At 60.1% G+C, this 14,405-nt stretch overlaps 1 protein-coding gene across 1 annotated transcript; it reads right to left on the reverse strand.

Moving 5' to 3' along the window:
• Positions 1-1,474: 1,474 nt before the first annotated feature.
• Positions 1,475-11,738, reverse strand: LHX4 (LIM homeobox 4). Its single transcript, XM_040565182.1, has 6 exons — positions 11,637-11,738; positions 6,415-6,586; positions 3,989-4,191; positions 3,686-3,840; positions 2,827-2,998; positions 1,475-2,732 (listed from the first exon to the last, which is right to left on the reverse strand). Exons 1-6 carry the CDS (start codon positions 11,710-11,712, stop codon positions 2,335-2,337), a joined length of 1,176 nt encoding a protein of 391 aa, XP_040421116.1. The 5' UTR covers positions 11,713-11,738; the 3' UTR covers positions 1,475-2,334.
• Positions 11,739-14,405: the final 2,667 nt, after the last annotated feature.

Here is a 14,405-nt window from a genome sequence, read left to right on the forward strand (position 1 = left end):
GTTTATAGCACTTTAGATCTGTTTGTGAGGTTGGAGCCTTTCCAAAAAAAGCAGAGTGGGGTGGGGGGGGGGAAGAGAAAGACATATATTATTGTTTATAATCTGCTTTATTCAGCCAAACCTTTTCCCCAACAGCCTTGCGGATTGCTGCTTAAATCCCCCGGTGCCTTTAACTACTGATACAGAAAGTGGTTAATGTGCATTCGGGCTAAGCTTGGCATCTACTCCAGGAAATCACTTTAATTGAGAAGCATTAAATGGTAAAATGATTAAAATATATAAAGCCAACACACCGGTGCCCATGGCGGGGCTCAGCGCCCCCAGTGCCTCTCACCTGCACCTGCCTTGGGCGTTTTGGGGTGCCCAGGTGGCAGTGGCAGGGATGGAGGTGCCCACCCTGAGCCTTCCCACCCCACGAGAAGCAGCACAGCTGGTGTAAGGTGTGCCGGATCCGCGCCAAGCTGCCAAAACTGGCATCACCCATCCCAGCCACCGGGATGCAGTCACCAGCTCAGCGAGGTTCCTCCATGGGACAAGCTGAAGCCACCCCATCTCTGTCCCAGTCCTGGGGACCCCAGGCTCAACCTCACCCGAAGTATTGCCCACCCAACATCCGGGGGGGCGGGCTGCATATGGCTGCTGAGCCACTGCCCCCCCAGGTGGGGAAGAAAAGCCCAGAGACAGCAGCTGCTAAAGAGCGTCCCGAGTTTATTTTACATGGCGCGCCCTCGGTGCGGCGGGGCTGACCATACACAGCTCATGCCATCGCGCAGGAGGCAGGGTACAAAGCAATGCCCCGGGCCCAAAGTTTGGGGAGGGGGGCAGGAGAGGGGGATGTTGTGTCTCCCCGAAGACATGGCAATAAATAAGGTTTTATTCTTTGATTTTATTTTTATTTTCTCTTTTTTTCCCAGGAAACAAGACTCTCACTTTCTGGAACTGTACAAAATTTACACAATGAGGGGAGGGGGAGACATTTGGCCTTGTCAAGGTGGGGGAGGGTGGACAGCAAACAAGCACAGCCAGTGGGGACCCCCCTGCAGGGGTCTGCCACCCATTGTCCCCCCTCCCCGCCATCCCATGGCCCCCACCAGTGCCTGGCAGGGCCGGGAGCTTGGCACAGAGCAGCACCAAAGGGGGGGCACAGCGGGGGGGGGGCACATGGGTGCAGCATTACACCCCCAGGCAGGGGGCAAGGGAACGTCCTGGTGATGTGCTTTCCTCGGCTGAATTTTTATTTTTTTTATTTTTTGTTCTCCCCTTTGCTTTCTGGGCTCTGGCAGCAGCCGGCACAACCCAGGGGCACCACCGAAGGCCCCGGCCACCAGCCGGGAGCATCCCCGAGCACGGGGCTGCGGCAGAACCGGGGACGCGAGGCGCTGAGCTGGGTTTCAGCCGTCAGACCGAGTGCCTTCAGCCCACTGTGTGCGTGCACCCAAGGGTGCCAAAACCACCCCCAGGCAACGCCCCCCCCCCCCCAATGCTGGCTGCACCACACTCGGTCCTGGTACCTGGAGGAGGTGTGTGGCCGGGGCTCACCCCCATGTGCCTTTCGCTCCTCACCGTGCAGCTGACAAAATGCCCTTTTCTCCTCTGTTTTTCGGGGAAGTTTTTGCAATACCCAGGAGCAAACAGGCTCGCCTCACCCCACTGCTCGCAACCACCTTTCGCCGCGTCCCCTCTCCCCGTGCCAGCCCCGCGCATTCCGGCCACGACCAATATTTTGGGCCTCTTGGGCTCGAGGCTTTTTTTTCCCTGTTGTAATTCCTCCGTGCCGCGCTAGCGAGGCACAGCCCGCAGCGATGCACCGCGAGCGCTCCTGCGCGCCCGGGGATAAATCACGGCCCCGCAGCCGCAGGGCGACAGCTCCACTCCCGCCCCGCTGCTGCCGCCCAAGCCAGGAGCCAGCGGCATCACCCCCAGGAGGGGTCAAAAATAAACCCTTCTGCAATATAGACTTTGCCTTCCCTGATTGTCCTCCCCTCCCGCCACCATCCCGCCCGAGCACGTGGCTCTCCACCGACACGGGGAGGGACGAGGCTGGAGCGGGGCCGGTGCCCCCCTTCCCCGCCGTGCCGCCCTCACCTCCCTTGTGCTTACACCCAAAAGCATCCGACCCCATCCCCGCCAAGTCCCAGACATCACCGATGCCCTGGGGACACCCCCGTTCCCTCCCCACATCCCCAAAAAGCCCTCCGTGTCCAATTCCCACGGGAGATCCTGGAAACATCTCACGTCCCGGCGGGTGCCTCCGGCGGTGCTGCGTTTGCGGGCTGCTGGCGGAGGGGGTGGGAGCGGGTTTGCGAGGGGGGCCGGGGCAGGGGCGAGCAGCGTTTAGAAGGGGGGGTGATCCATGTCGTCCAGCCAGGAGGCCGGGCTGGTGGGAAAGTCTGGGTACCCGACGCTGCTCCCCGTGGAGATGTCGGAGGTGGGGCCCCCCCCGGCCATGGCGCGCAGCGTCTGACTCACCCCCTGCGCCCCGTGTGCCACCAGCCCCAGGCCGCTGTCCATGGCGTAGTCCAGCCCGTTGAGCAAGGGCGGGTGGGACGGCAGGGACGAGATGGACGACGGCGACTGGGGGAGCCCGTAGGGGCTGCCGTCCCGCAAGTCCTGGTACGATTGTCCCGTCCCGTCCATGGAGAAGCTGCCGTTCATCAACTGTCCGCCTGCCACGTCCCCGACCGTGCCGTAAACCCTGTTGGTGTGGCCGAGCTCGGAGAGGATCTGGTCTTCTGCCAGGGACAAGGGGGAGAGCAGAGGGGGGTGTCAGTGCACGGAGAACCCCGTAGACCCCCCTGGCCCCTCCTCGCCCCTGGCCCCGCTCACCACGGAAGCTGAGCTCGCTGTCGCTGACGCCGCAGTCCTCGGCCGAGCTCTCCTTCTCCAGCTTGCCGCCCCCGCGGCTCCGCTTGACGCTCTTGTAGAACTGCCCCCAGCGGTGCCGCCCCGCGTCCTTCTTCAGCCGCTTCTCCTTGGCCCGCCGGTTCTGGAACCACACCTGGCGCAGGCAACGGGGACGTTGGTGGCACCGTGACCCAGCACGCCAGCGCCCATACAGCCCAGCCCCACACACCGGGACCCCCACAGCTCTGCACCCCGGCTTCCAGGCTCCTGTGCAGCCGAGCACCCCTGCAATGTGGCACCCCAGCATGCCACATCAGTGACACACAGCACCCCTGGCACGCCGGCAGGCCAGCACCTGTGCGACCCTGCACCCCTGCACCCCACTGCCATGGCACGCCAGCACCCCTGCAACCTGGCAACCCAGCACCCCGGTATGCCAGCACCCCTGCAACCTGGCACCCATACAACCCAGCACCCCTGCACCCCATTACCATCGCACACCAGCACCTGTGCAACCTGGCACCAATACAACCCAGCACCCCTGCAAACCAGCACCTCAGCCCTGCTACAACCCTGCATCCGCTCATACCAAGACCCCCATAGCTCTGCCCCCCCTGCTCCCAGGTACCCATACAACGGAGCATCCTTGCACCCCGGTATGCTGGCACCTGTGCTAGCCAGCACCCCATCACCACAGCATGCCAGCACCCATGCAGCCTGGCACCCCTGCACCCCAGCACCCATGCAGCCCAGCAGCCTGCGATCCAGCACCCCGCAGCCCAGCACCCCCCTTGCTGGGACCAGCCTGTCGTGGGGGCAGGGGGGCGTCCCCGGGGCTCACCTGCACCACTCTCATGTCCAGCCCCGTCTCGGAGGAGAGCTGCTCCCGCACGTGCCGCGCCGGCTTGGGGGAGTTCTTGTAGGCGTTCTTCAGCGTCTCCAGCTGCTTGGCTGTGATGGTGGTCCGGGGCCGCTTTGCCCCCGCCTCGGAGTCATCTGGGAGCAAACGAGCAGCGTGAGCATCCCTGAAACGTGCCTGGAGGAGCAGCCCCTGCCTAAAGGGAAGCCCACCCGCTCCAGGACCGGAAAATCCTCAAAGCTGAGGCTGGAGGCAGGCGCGAGGTGCTCCGGGGGCCGTGCTTACCGTTCTGCTTGGCGGTCTCGTAGTCTTCCTTGCACACCAGCCTCCCGTCCTCCATCAGGTAGAACTCGTCACCCGTGGCCAGCTGCCGGCTGCAGATGATGCAGGCGAAGCAGTGCAGGTGGTAGACGAAGTCCTGGGCTTTCCGCACCACCTGTGTGGGGGGGATGCCCTGCTGGCATGCCGTGCATTTGGTCCCGAAACGCCTGCAAGGATAAGCGGTGGCCTTGAGCCTTGGCCGGGGATGGGCACGGGTGGGCTCTGGTGCAATCGGGATGGGGGGGGGAGCTGGGAGAGGGGGCAGAGTTTAAACCAGCAATCAAGCTAATTATGCATGACACTTCACACGCCGGGGTTTTATCTTCTTCAACATGAAAGACCGGCCTAATGGATCTGAGGAAGGTTTGATTTTAATGGTTCTTTTAACTAATGCTTATAGGCTGCCTGATTTCCCCTGCAAGGACAGTACATATTTCATCCACATTAATACCAAATAAATTAATTACACCGCCCCGCTAGCATGATGAATCCCAGATTAATTCAGAATGATGGGGCTCTTACACCATAATGACAGCCCGCTGGGTGCACCGGCCGTGCCGGCATGGGGTGGGCACAGGGCCCAGCAAGCCTGCAAGGAGCCTGCAAGAATGGTGCACGGAGTGTGCAAGAATGGTGCATGGAGTGTGCAAGGAGTGTGCAAGGAGCCTACAAGAATGGTGCATGGAGTTGCAAGGAACATGCAAGAGGTGCACAAGGAGCGTGCAAGAATGGTGCAAGGAGCAAAGAGCTTGGACAGGGCTTGCATGGAGCATGCAAGGAGTGTGCAACAAGCGTGCATCTCGCCCCCCCGGGCCACAGACAGAAAGCAAAGGGTGCCATCGCTCCATGTGCACCCGCAGGACAGTGGGATGGGGTAGAGGGAGGGACGGACAGGACAGACAGACACCATTTCTCTGTGCCCAAGAGCAAGCCTGCAGAAGGGCGCACTCATTGCACCAGCAAGGAACAGGGACTTGGGGAAAAAAAAAAAATATATCAAAATCTGGCTTTTTCAGCAGCCCCAAAGAAGCCGGCCTGAAATCCCCACGTGCCCCACAGATCATGGAGCTGGGGTCCAGGGGCAGGTGAAATAAAGGTGAAGCAAGCGGCCGCTGTGGAGCTATCGATCGGCGTGAAATAATCCAGGCGGGACCTAATCTGAGAACATCGCTGAGCTCCCGGCTCTAATTAACATCGATTACCCACACCTTTCGGGCGGCTATTTAAATGACTTTGAGATTAATAGTCTGGAGAACGTCACGGGGGAAACGCTACCACCAGGGCTGGGGCGGCCGCCTGCCCGCCGTGCAATCCCAGCGGCATTTTGTGCAGCGACTTTTGGCTGCCACAACAGCAAGGAGAAGGGGAACCTGCACAGCACCAGGGGCTGCTGGTGCCTCGGGGTTTATCCGTGGTGGTTTTGGCTTCCCAAGGGGCACAGAAGCCCCGCACCGAGCCCCCTGTGCCACTAAGACGGGGAAAGTCCTGCCTGGGGATTACGGCCGTGTAATCGCCATTTCACGGTTCAGCCGGGGATGACGGATGGGGCACGCGGCACGGCCCCCCTGGGGTTTGCAGGGGATGGGGACAGGGACACAGCCCCTGTCCCCGAGGTGCGGCAGCTCCTTGTTGGCCCGGCTCCATCACCTGCAGCAGGATCCGTCCCTCCTCCCCTCCGCTTCACCTCACAGCAGCCAACGCCAATGTACCCGCTGTGCCCGGCCCTGGTGCAACACCCGCTGCCAGCCCTGGGGAAAACTCCCAAATTTTGGCAGCAATCATGGAATAAAGCATCTTTGCTGAAGAGTCCATTTTTTCCCTGGAAATGGGTTTTTCTTCCATGCAGGAGCCAGGGAAAACACCGAGGAGGGTGCATTGCGCAGCTCAGGGGCTGATTGCAAAGCAGCAACAAAATGAAACGAGGTTTTTGCACACCAGGAGCAAAATAAAAGGAAAAAAAATTAAAAAGGCAGGAAAAAAAAAAGAGGGAAAAAATGGGGGGAAAATGTGAAAAAAAAATAAAAGCAAAGGGAGAGAAGCGGCATCAGCAGAGCCCCGGAGCAGGCAGCGCTGCGCCTTGCGCGGGTGGCTCCTGCCCTCTAGCTCCCAGCACCGTGGGGCTGCCAACCGAGACCAATTCGGGCTGCAAAATATAACAGAGAGCCGGGCAGGGAGCACGAGAGGGAGCTGGGTCTTTAGGGTTAAATCCTGACAAACAGCACCCAGCCTGGGGCAGCCGTGAAGCAGCAAAATTTCCTTTTTCTAAGCACTTGGTCTTGAAAAAAAATATAGATAGGACAAAAAAAAAAAAAAATTGGAGAAATGATGCTTTAAAATGGTGTGTGTGCTTGCCTGCTTTGCTGGCGGGGTTTTTGGGGTGCCGTACTCACTTGAAGAAGTCTTCCTTGCAGTAGACGCTGCCGGCGCGGGCGAAGCAGCGGTCGGCCAGCTGCATCTGGCAGTCAGCGCACTTGAGGCAGGAGCTGTGCCAGTGCCGGTCCAGCACCTTCAGGATGAACTTGTCCAGGATGTGCTGGTTGCAGCCGGCGCACTGGGGGATTTCTGGGGGGGGAGATGGAGAGAAAAGCAGCGTCAGCCCCGCCGCTGGCTGCTCCGTGCGTGCACACTGCTTTTCCTTTCTGCACCCCGGTTTCCTGCTCTCTGCCACCTGTTTGCCGCGCCAGGAGCAGGGACTGAAGCCTCTTCCCAGCCGGCATCGAAGAATAGATTTCCAAAATTTGTTCCCACATGGACGAACGTCTCTTCCTCCCCTCCTTGCTCCCACTTCACCCCGAGGACCGAGCGTGCCCGGTTTCCCCCCTGCTGGGGCTGCAGGCTCGCCCGCCGTCTCCCAGCCACATGTTGCGGATCCCCGGCGCTGGAAAGGGGCTGAAGCAAGCAGGGGCTCCAGGCGGGGGGGTAACGCTGCGGGTGGTCCGACACATCCCCGTCCTCCTCTGCAGCCCCCCTGCTGCAGGAGGATGCGTGGAGGATGTGTGTGCAGTGCCTCACACTCGCATACAGCATCTGCCTACAGCCGGGCTGCTCCTATAGATCAGGCGAGCCGGGTGTTTCTCTCTCTTTCTACCTGTCCGTAGTTTGGAATAAACAGGAGGGGCTGTAAAAGTCTGCAGGAGATTGCCTGGTAAAAGCCATGCACAGAACGCTGACACGCACACATGAAGGAAGATTGATTTTGGGGGAAAAAAAACCCTCACACTCACAGCTGGAGATGCTCCCGCATCAGCTCTGCCTCCCCTCCCACCGGTGCCAGCAGAGCAGCTCACAGTAAATGTCTGGGCTGCTGGGGGGATTTTTTTTCTGGCCACCACAAATCCCGTGTGAGATTAGGAGCCGCTCGGCTGCCCCTGGAGCAGCGGCCGGGCGATCGCCTTCGCCCCGCGCACCCCAGCGCTGCTGTGCCCTGGGTGCACGGGGAGCGGGACCGGAGGGGTGAGGGAGGAAACTGAGCGAGGGATGGGGAAGGGGAGAAGGAAGGGAGAGGGAAATAAAAGGGGAAAAAAGGAAAGGAAAGGAAAGGAAAGGAAAGGAAAGGAAAGGAAAGGAAAGGAAAGGAAAGGAAAGGAAAGGAAAGGAAAGGAAAGGAAAGGAAAGGAAAGGAAAGGAAAGGAAAGGAAAGGAAAAGGAAAGAAAGGAAAGGAAAGGAAAGGAAAGGAAAGGAAAGGAAAGGAAAGGAAAGGAAAGGAACGGCAAGGAAAGGAAAGGAAAGGAAAGGAAAGGAAAGGAAAGGAAAGGAAAGGAAAGGAAAGGAAAGGAAAGGAAAGGAAAGGAAAGGAAAGGAAAGGGAGACAAAAATGAAGAAAAGAGGAAAGAAAAAAGGGGAAAAAAGGAAAAAGGAGAAGGGAAAATGAAAAGGGGGGAAAGGGAAAGAACAGAAATGACAAAAAGAGAGGAATTAACAGGCAAAAGAGAGAAAAAAAATGAAAAAAGAAAAGATGAAAAAGACAAAAAAGGAAAAGAAAAGGTGAAAAGAAAGGAAGAAAGGAAAAGGTGAAAAGGTGAAAAGAAAGGAAAGGAAAAGTTGAAAAAGAACAGAAAAGAAAAGGGAAAAAGAAAAGGTGAAAAGAAAGGAAAATAAAAGGGAGAAAGACAGGAAAAGAAAAGGGCAGACAGGAAAAGGGGAAAAGAAAAGGGCAGACAGGAAAAGGGGAAAAGAAAAGGGCAGACAGGAAAAGGGGAAAAGAAAAGGGGAAAAGAAAAGGGGAAAAGAAAAGGGGAAAAGAAAAGGGGAAAAGAAAAGGGGAAAAGAAAAGGGGAAAAGAAAAGGGGAAAAGAAAAGGGGAAAAGAAAAGGGGAAAAGAAAAGGGGAAAGGAAAAGGGGAAAAGAAAAGGGGAAAAGAAAAGGGGAAAAGAAAAGGGGAAAAGAAAAGGGGAAAAGAAAAGGGGAAAAGAAAAGGGGAAAAGAAAAGGGGAAAAGAGAGAAAAATAAAATGAAAAATAAAGGAAAAGAAAAGGGGGAAATAAAGGAAAAGGGAAAAAGGAACAAAAAAATGGAAAGACAAGAAAAGGAAAGGGGGGGAAGGAAATGAAAAGGGGAAAAAAGAAAATGAAAAGGAGAAAAAAGGAAAAGAAAAGGGGAATGAAAAGGAAAAAGGCAAGCAAAAGTAAAGGGGAAAGGAAAGAAAGAAAGAAAAAAATAAAAGTTAAAAAAAATAATAATGGGGAAAAAGAAAGGAAAAGGGCACAGTAGGAAATTACATCATTACAGTCTAAACCAAACCAACATTATTTAAAAATACTTTGGGGTTACTGACAAGTCTGTCAAGTGAAGCCAGTTTATTTTATAATTCTCGAGGGCAGATAAGTTACAATCCCAGTGGCCTTCGGGCCGTATTTATTGCTGGCATTTAAGCCCGTGTCAACATTAACAGCACGAGGATGACTAAAACCCAGCACACGCAGGTTCCGCAGTCCCTCTCCCCGCTTGTTTTGGGACTGCACCCAACTTCTTGCCCTCCCGTGCACCTTTCTCACCGCTGACCCAGCCCAACACCAGATTTTGGGGTCCCAATTCCATCTGGACCCTGCTCCAGAGAGACCCCGGCACCGCCGGCGTGTGCCCGCCTGCAGCGCAACGCCCAGCCCGAGAGCGGCCGGGTCGGTGGCACTGAAAAGTGAATTATCTCACTTATTTCATAAACATACGTGCTGGTTTATGAAATGTGATTTATGTGCATGTTTATTTGTCTGAACGGGGAGGTAGAGGTGCTCAGAAGCTAACAGACGGAGGTTTTTCTCTCTCTCGAAGGCAGCAGCACACGTCAACAAGCAAACAATCGCGATTGGTATCACAATGCCTGCCTCCAAATTGCCAGGGAAAAAAAATAAATATACGTTCGAAAATAAAATATAAAATTAAGCAAAACAAAATAAAATTAAATGAAATCAAACAAAACAAAATGAAACTAAGCAAAAGAAAATAAAACAAATCAAAATAAAACGAAACAAAATAAGCCAAAACAAAGCAAAACAAAGCCAAGCAAAGCAAAAACCGAGCCGAGGACCGGCTCTTGCCCGCGGGCTGCCCGGAGCCGCACGGCGCTGCGGCCCCCCCCGGCCCCCCCCACCCCGGGATGGGCGCACACGGAGCGGCCCCACGCGTGGCACGGCCCCGCGGCCCCCCCGCCAGCCGCCCACGGTGGCGGTGACAGCGATGGGGGGGGACAGTCCTGGTGCCACCATAGCCGCGTCCAGGCGATTTTTTTTTTTTTTTTTAATTTTTATTATTTTATCATTTCGGGAAGGGCTCCCCGCAGCCCCGCGGCCTCAGCCTTGCAGCAGGACGTTAATAAATAGCGCTGTTAATCACGGCCGGTAATTAGCACGAAGCACCCAGGGGCTGCCGGGGGGGGGGGGGTGGGGTTCTCCCGGATTTCCCCGCCCGGGGGCAGCCCCTTGCCCCCCGGGAAGGCATCCCTGGGCAGGATTGGGCCCCGACATCGCGGTGCCACGGGGCCCGCTGGCTGCTCGCAGGGCTCAGCACCAGGCAATGAATTAATTGCACGGCTTGGGCCCCCCAGGCGGCGGGGAGAACTCGGTGGCACGTATATGTATGTACATATATATATATATATGGACACGGGTATATAGCAAATAGATATCTATTCGCCACCAATTTCTGTGCTTAAATAAATCAGAATAACAAAATCTCGTTTGATTTTTTCCTGTTAATTCCCGCTATACGGTTACAGTGGCAGTGGTGGAGGGGGAGGCTGGTGGCACCCCGAGGGGCCGGGGGGGGACAGGGGCCGTGCTGGGGGCTGAATCTCCCTTCGGGCACCTCGTTTATCCCTTGCTGCAGCGAGATTTTGAGGCCATAAACGCCGATTCCGCGGCTCTGCCCCGGAGCTGTCGTTTGGCTGCGGGGGGAGGTCAGGATGCGGCCGTGGGACAGAGCCCCGCTGCCCCGGGGGGGGCCCGCCCGTTACACGGGACGTGTAATTGCCTCCGGGCCGGGCCACGGGAACGAAAAGGGACAAAACCGGGAAAACAGCCCCAAAAAGCTGGTGGGGGGGGTGAGCCGAGCCGTCGGGACCGGCACCGTTGGCGCCCGGACACCGGCTGCGGCCGGGTGACGGCGACCGGGCCGGGACCGGGGGGGTCGTGGGTGGCACAGCGGGCACGGGAAGGAGATTTGGGGGTGGCGGGGGGGGGGGAAGAGGGAGTTTGGGGGCTCAGCAGCGAGCAGATGGGGGCAAAGGCCGGCGGCAGAGCGGGACAGACAGACGGGCAGACAGACGGGGCACAGCCGGCTGTACCCCCCCGAAAAGCAGCCGACCCCAGGCAGAGCCGCCCGCTCAGCACGGCGCCGGGGCTCGGGTCCCGTTAGTCCCCGCACCGTTGTCCCCCTCAATCCCCCTCTCCCCCCCCAAAAAAGCCCCACAACTTTCCCGGGGCCCCGGGGCCGCAGAGCATCGCCCGGCTCCCCCCGACGGGCTCCCCCCTCCCCGGGCTCGCCGGGACGCTCCGGTTCTCCGGAACCGTTTGCAAACGACGAGAAAAAAAAATAACAACAAAAATAATAAAATAAACAACAACAGCAACAAAAGCGCCCCCACCGCCGGCTCCCCACCACCACCCCCGGGAGGGCAGGGTCCGGCCGGCCCCGTGGAAATGGGGGGGCCCAAAATTGGGGCTCTCCCGCAGCACGTCGGGGCCGGGCCGTCCCCGCGCGATGCTGTGCCCGCATCCCGGCGGCGGGGGGGGCCGTTGGGTGCGCTACCTGTGGCTGTGCGGCACGTATGGACGTGTGCACATATATATACATATATATATATAAATACATAAAATATATGCGTGGTGTGGGGGAGCCCGCAGCCGCAGCGGGACTACCACCGCCCTCCCCGTCCCGGCTGCAGGGCTGTCCCCTCCGCCGCGGCTTGCCTGTCGCGATAAACGACATAGCGGGGTGTCGTGCGCTAGGGGCCGGGAAGGGGGCACCGCGACCATCCCCGCACCCCCCGCACCCCCCCGCCTCCGCCCGGCCGCAGCCGCGCCGACCTCCCCGTCGGGGCCGGGCCCGCCCGGCTCCCCCCGGCGCCGTGCTCTGCGGCAGGGAGCGAAGCGGGGGAGAAGAGAAAAGCGTCCTTACGTTGCACCGGCACGCCGAGGATCTCCGGCAGCCCCTTGACAGCCCCTTCGGCAGCGAGCGCGGAGCTCTGCATCATTTTATTGGCCCGGGCTGGGGGGGGACGGGAGGGCAGGGCAGGGCCGGCGGAGCCCCGGGGCCGGAGGCAGCGCCGTGCCCGGCGCTCGGAGCCCAGCCGTGCCGGTGCCGGTGCCGGTGGCGGCCCGGGCGCGGCGCCGCAGCTGTGCCCGCCCGCGCCGCCCGCCTCCCATTCATTCCCCTGCGGGGAGCGCGCCTGACGTCACCGCCCGCAGGGGGGCGGGGGCGGGGCGGGCCAATCCCCGCCCGCCCCGCGCCGTAGGGGGCGGGGCTATCTCGGCGGGGAGGCGGGGCTCGTGGGGTGGGGGGGAGGAGCCTGCGGGGAAGGGGCGGGGCTTGGAGGCGCCGCGCCCCACGCGGGGGGTCCGGCGGCCGCGGAGCGTGGCACGGGTGTCAGGTGGTGTCGCGACAGAGGGGGGATCGCGACACAGGGGAATCGCGACAGCGGGGAATCGCGACAGAGGGGACGGGGAGCTCTGCTTCCCGAGCTTCGATGAGGATCCGGCCCTTGGGTCGGCCCCGTGCACCCCAGCCCGTGGCGCCGGGCGGAAGGGGTGCGGGAGAGGCGAGGGGGGCTCAACGCCAGGGAGGGAGGAGGGCTGGGAGCAGCCGGGAGCAGCCCCCGGGCGCTTTTTTTCCCTGGTCTCGTTCCCACACCGAAATGGGACCCGGCGAGGGGCCGCCCCCACCCGAAACGCGCTGCAGGTGCCCGCGGGACACCAACAATTGAAAAAAAGAAAAAGGGCGTAAATAAAAAACGGGGGGAGAAAGGAGAGGAACGTATTAATTCTGATGCTTCCTTAGGAAAAAAAACGTCAGGGAACCGCTGGGTTTTGACCCCAGCGCTTAACGGCACAGCAGGACCCCAGCTGGCTCCTTGCTCATCGCAGAAGTGAGCCCCCCCAGCTCCCCCCTCCCCCCAAACACCGCCCTGGCCAAGCCCCCAGCCGGCTCCCTGCCGTGGTGGAGGTGGCAGCCCTGACCCCCCGCTCCCTCCCTTCCCAAAACCAAGGCTCCCCGGTGCGCTGAGCGCAGCCCAGGCCCTCGCAGCCCCGACCACCTGCGGCCAGAGCCGACCCCGGGGACGCGGCTGCTGTCCCCAGGCACCGGCAGCGCTGCGGCGGGTTTGGAGGAGAAGTTTCCCGGCAGGACGCGTGGACATGCACGGACAGCGCCTCTCCTCCTCCTTCCTCCTCCTCCTCCTCCTCCTCCTCTCCACCTTCCGAAGCGGTTCCCCCAATTACCCCACCGCTGTCGGCAGGCACCGCGCTCTCCTCCTCTCCGGCGGGCTCTGATTTATCTTTCTGTCTGGAGCGCGGCTCGCCCCCCCCCCGCTTCTCCTCGGGGAATTCAATTTTCATTCATTTTTCTGCTGTGCCAGATTGATACAGACCCCGCTGCCCCGCTCCATATCACTCATCGCGACGGCGAGCGGCCGAAGGGAGCAGCGCAGCGCCGAGTTTCCCCTACAAAACCCCGAGCATCCTCCTCTCGGGCTGGCCGCGTCTTCCCTGTCCCCCCCACCCCGTCCCTGTCCCCCCCCCTCGCCGTGTCGCTTTGTCTTTGTCCCCCCCCAGCCCTCTTGCTGCCCGTCTGTTCCTCGCCTTGCGGGGTTTGGTGGCTTTGGGGTTTGTTTTGCCTCGGGAGGAGAGGGCGGTGGAGGGAGAATCGCCCAGCCATTTCCCGTCCCCTCCAAGCTGCCCAGACCATGAGCGAGGATTTTGGGGGGGGAATCCCCCCCCCCCCCCGGCTTTATTTTCTTCTCCAAGCTAAATCAAGGCGAAGTTTCAGCGTGGTGCCTGCGGAGGGGCGACCGTCCCGAATTCCAGCAGGTTGCATTTCGGGGCGGTTTGGGGGATGCTCCTTGGGGGGGGGGGGGGGGCTCAGCTGGGTTTCCCCATTTCCAGCCGCAGCAGGAACACCGCAAGGCCGAGCCGGGGCTCGCGAGGACCCCCCCCCCCACAGCCGCCCCCCCCACCCTGGGCCGCATCCTGCCCCGGTGGAGCCATTTGTGCCACCCGTGCACCGAGCTCGCCAGGTCTCAGCCAGCTTCCCGGCGTCCCCCTGCGTGACCAAACCACGCACAGCACGGCCCCCCCCGCAATTCTTGGCCACCCCCCCCCCCACCCCAAATTATTCCCCCCCACCCCGTCACCCGGAGAAATTACAGGCGCGGAGGAACTCGGGCACTTACCAGCGGCTGGAGAAAGCAGGGACTGACGGACAGGGAGCCGGTAATTTTAATTGGGAATTATCGGACATTGAGCACCCCCTCTGTGTCCCCCCCCCCCCCCCCCCGGTGGTTTTATGGCCCGAGCAGGGGCGGCGGGGGGGGGGGGGGGGGTGCCGGCACAACGCTCTCACCCACACCGAGGAGGGAAAAAGGAAAAAGGGCCGAGGGGAGAAAGGGAGCGGCGGGAGGCGGCGAGACTGGGGGGGGGGGGGGGGGGGGGCAGGCTGGCCTGGCAGAAAATTAAATTGCACTTGAGGGCAAATTCTATTAGGGAATAGCGCCTGGCTCCCGCAGCCTGCGGCCACTTAGGTAATTAGCTGCCGGGCCGGGCCCCCTCCCGCCAAGGGGATGCTGGGGGGGGGGGGGGGGCCTGGGAAGGGGCGACCCCCATGGGGGGGTCCCTCTGGGGTACCCCCCCCGTCCCCAAGACGTCCCAGCCCACCCGTGAGCGGGGCACAAGG

Source organism: Cygnus olor, chromosome 8 (genome assembly GCF_009769625.2).
Source record: "Cygnus olor isolate bCygOlo1 chromosome 8, bCygOlo1.pri.v2, whole genome shotgun sequence".
NCBI classification, from domain to species: Eukaryota; Metazoa; Chordata; class Aves; order Anseriformes; family Anatidae; genus Cygnus; species Cygnus olor.

What these genes read in the sequence shown, in the direction of transcription:
- LHX4 (XM_040565182.1), bottom strand. Translation starts at nt 11,712, where the DNA reads ATGATGCAGAGCTCCGCGCTCGCTGCCGAAGGGGCTGTCAAGGGGCTG. An exon ending in TGCAAGGAAGACTTCTTCAA is followed by an intron (nt 4,192 to 6,414) that starts GTGAGTACGGCA and finishes TTATCCTTGCAG; the next exon opens with GCGTTTCGGGACCAAATGCA. An exon ending in CAGCGAGCTCAGCTTCCGTG is followed by an intron (nt 2,733 to 2,826) that starts GTGAGCGGGGCC and finishes TGTCCCTGGCAG; the next exon opens with AAGACCAGATCCTCTCCGAG.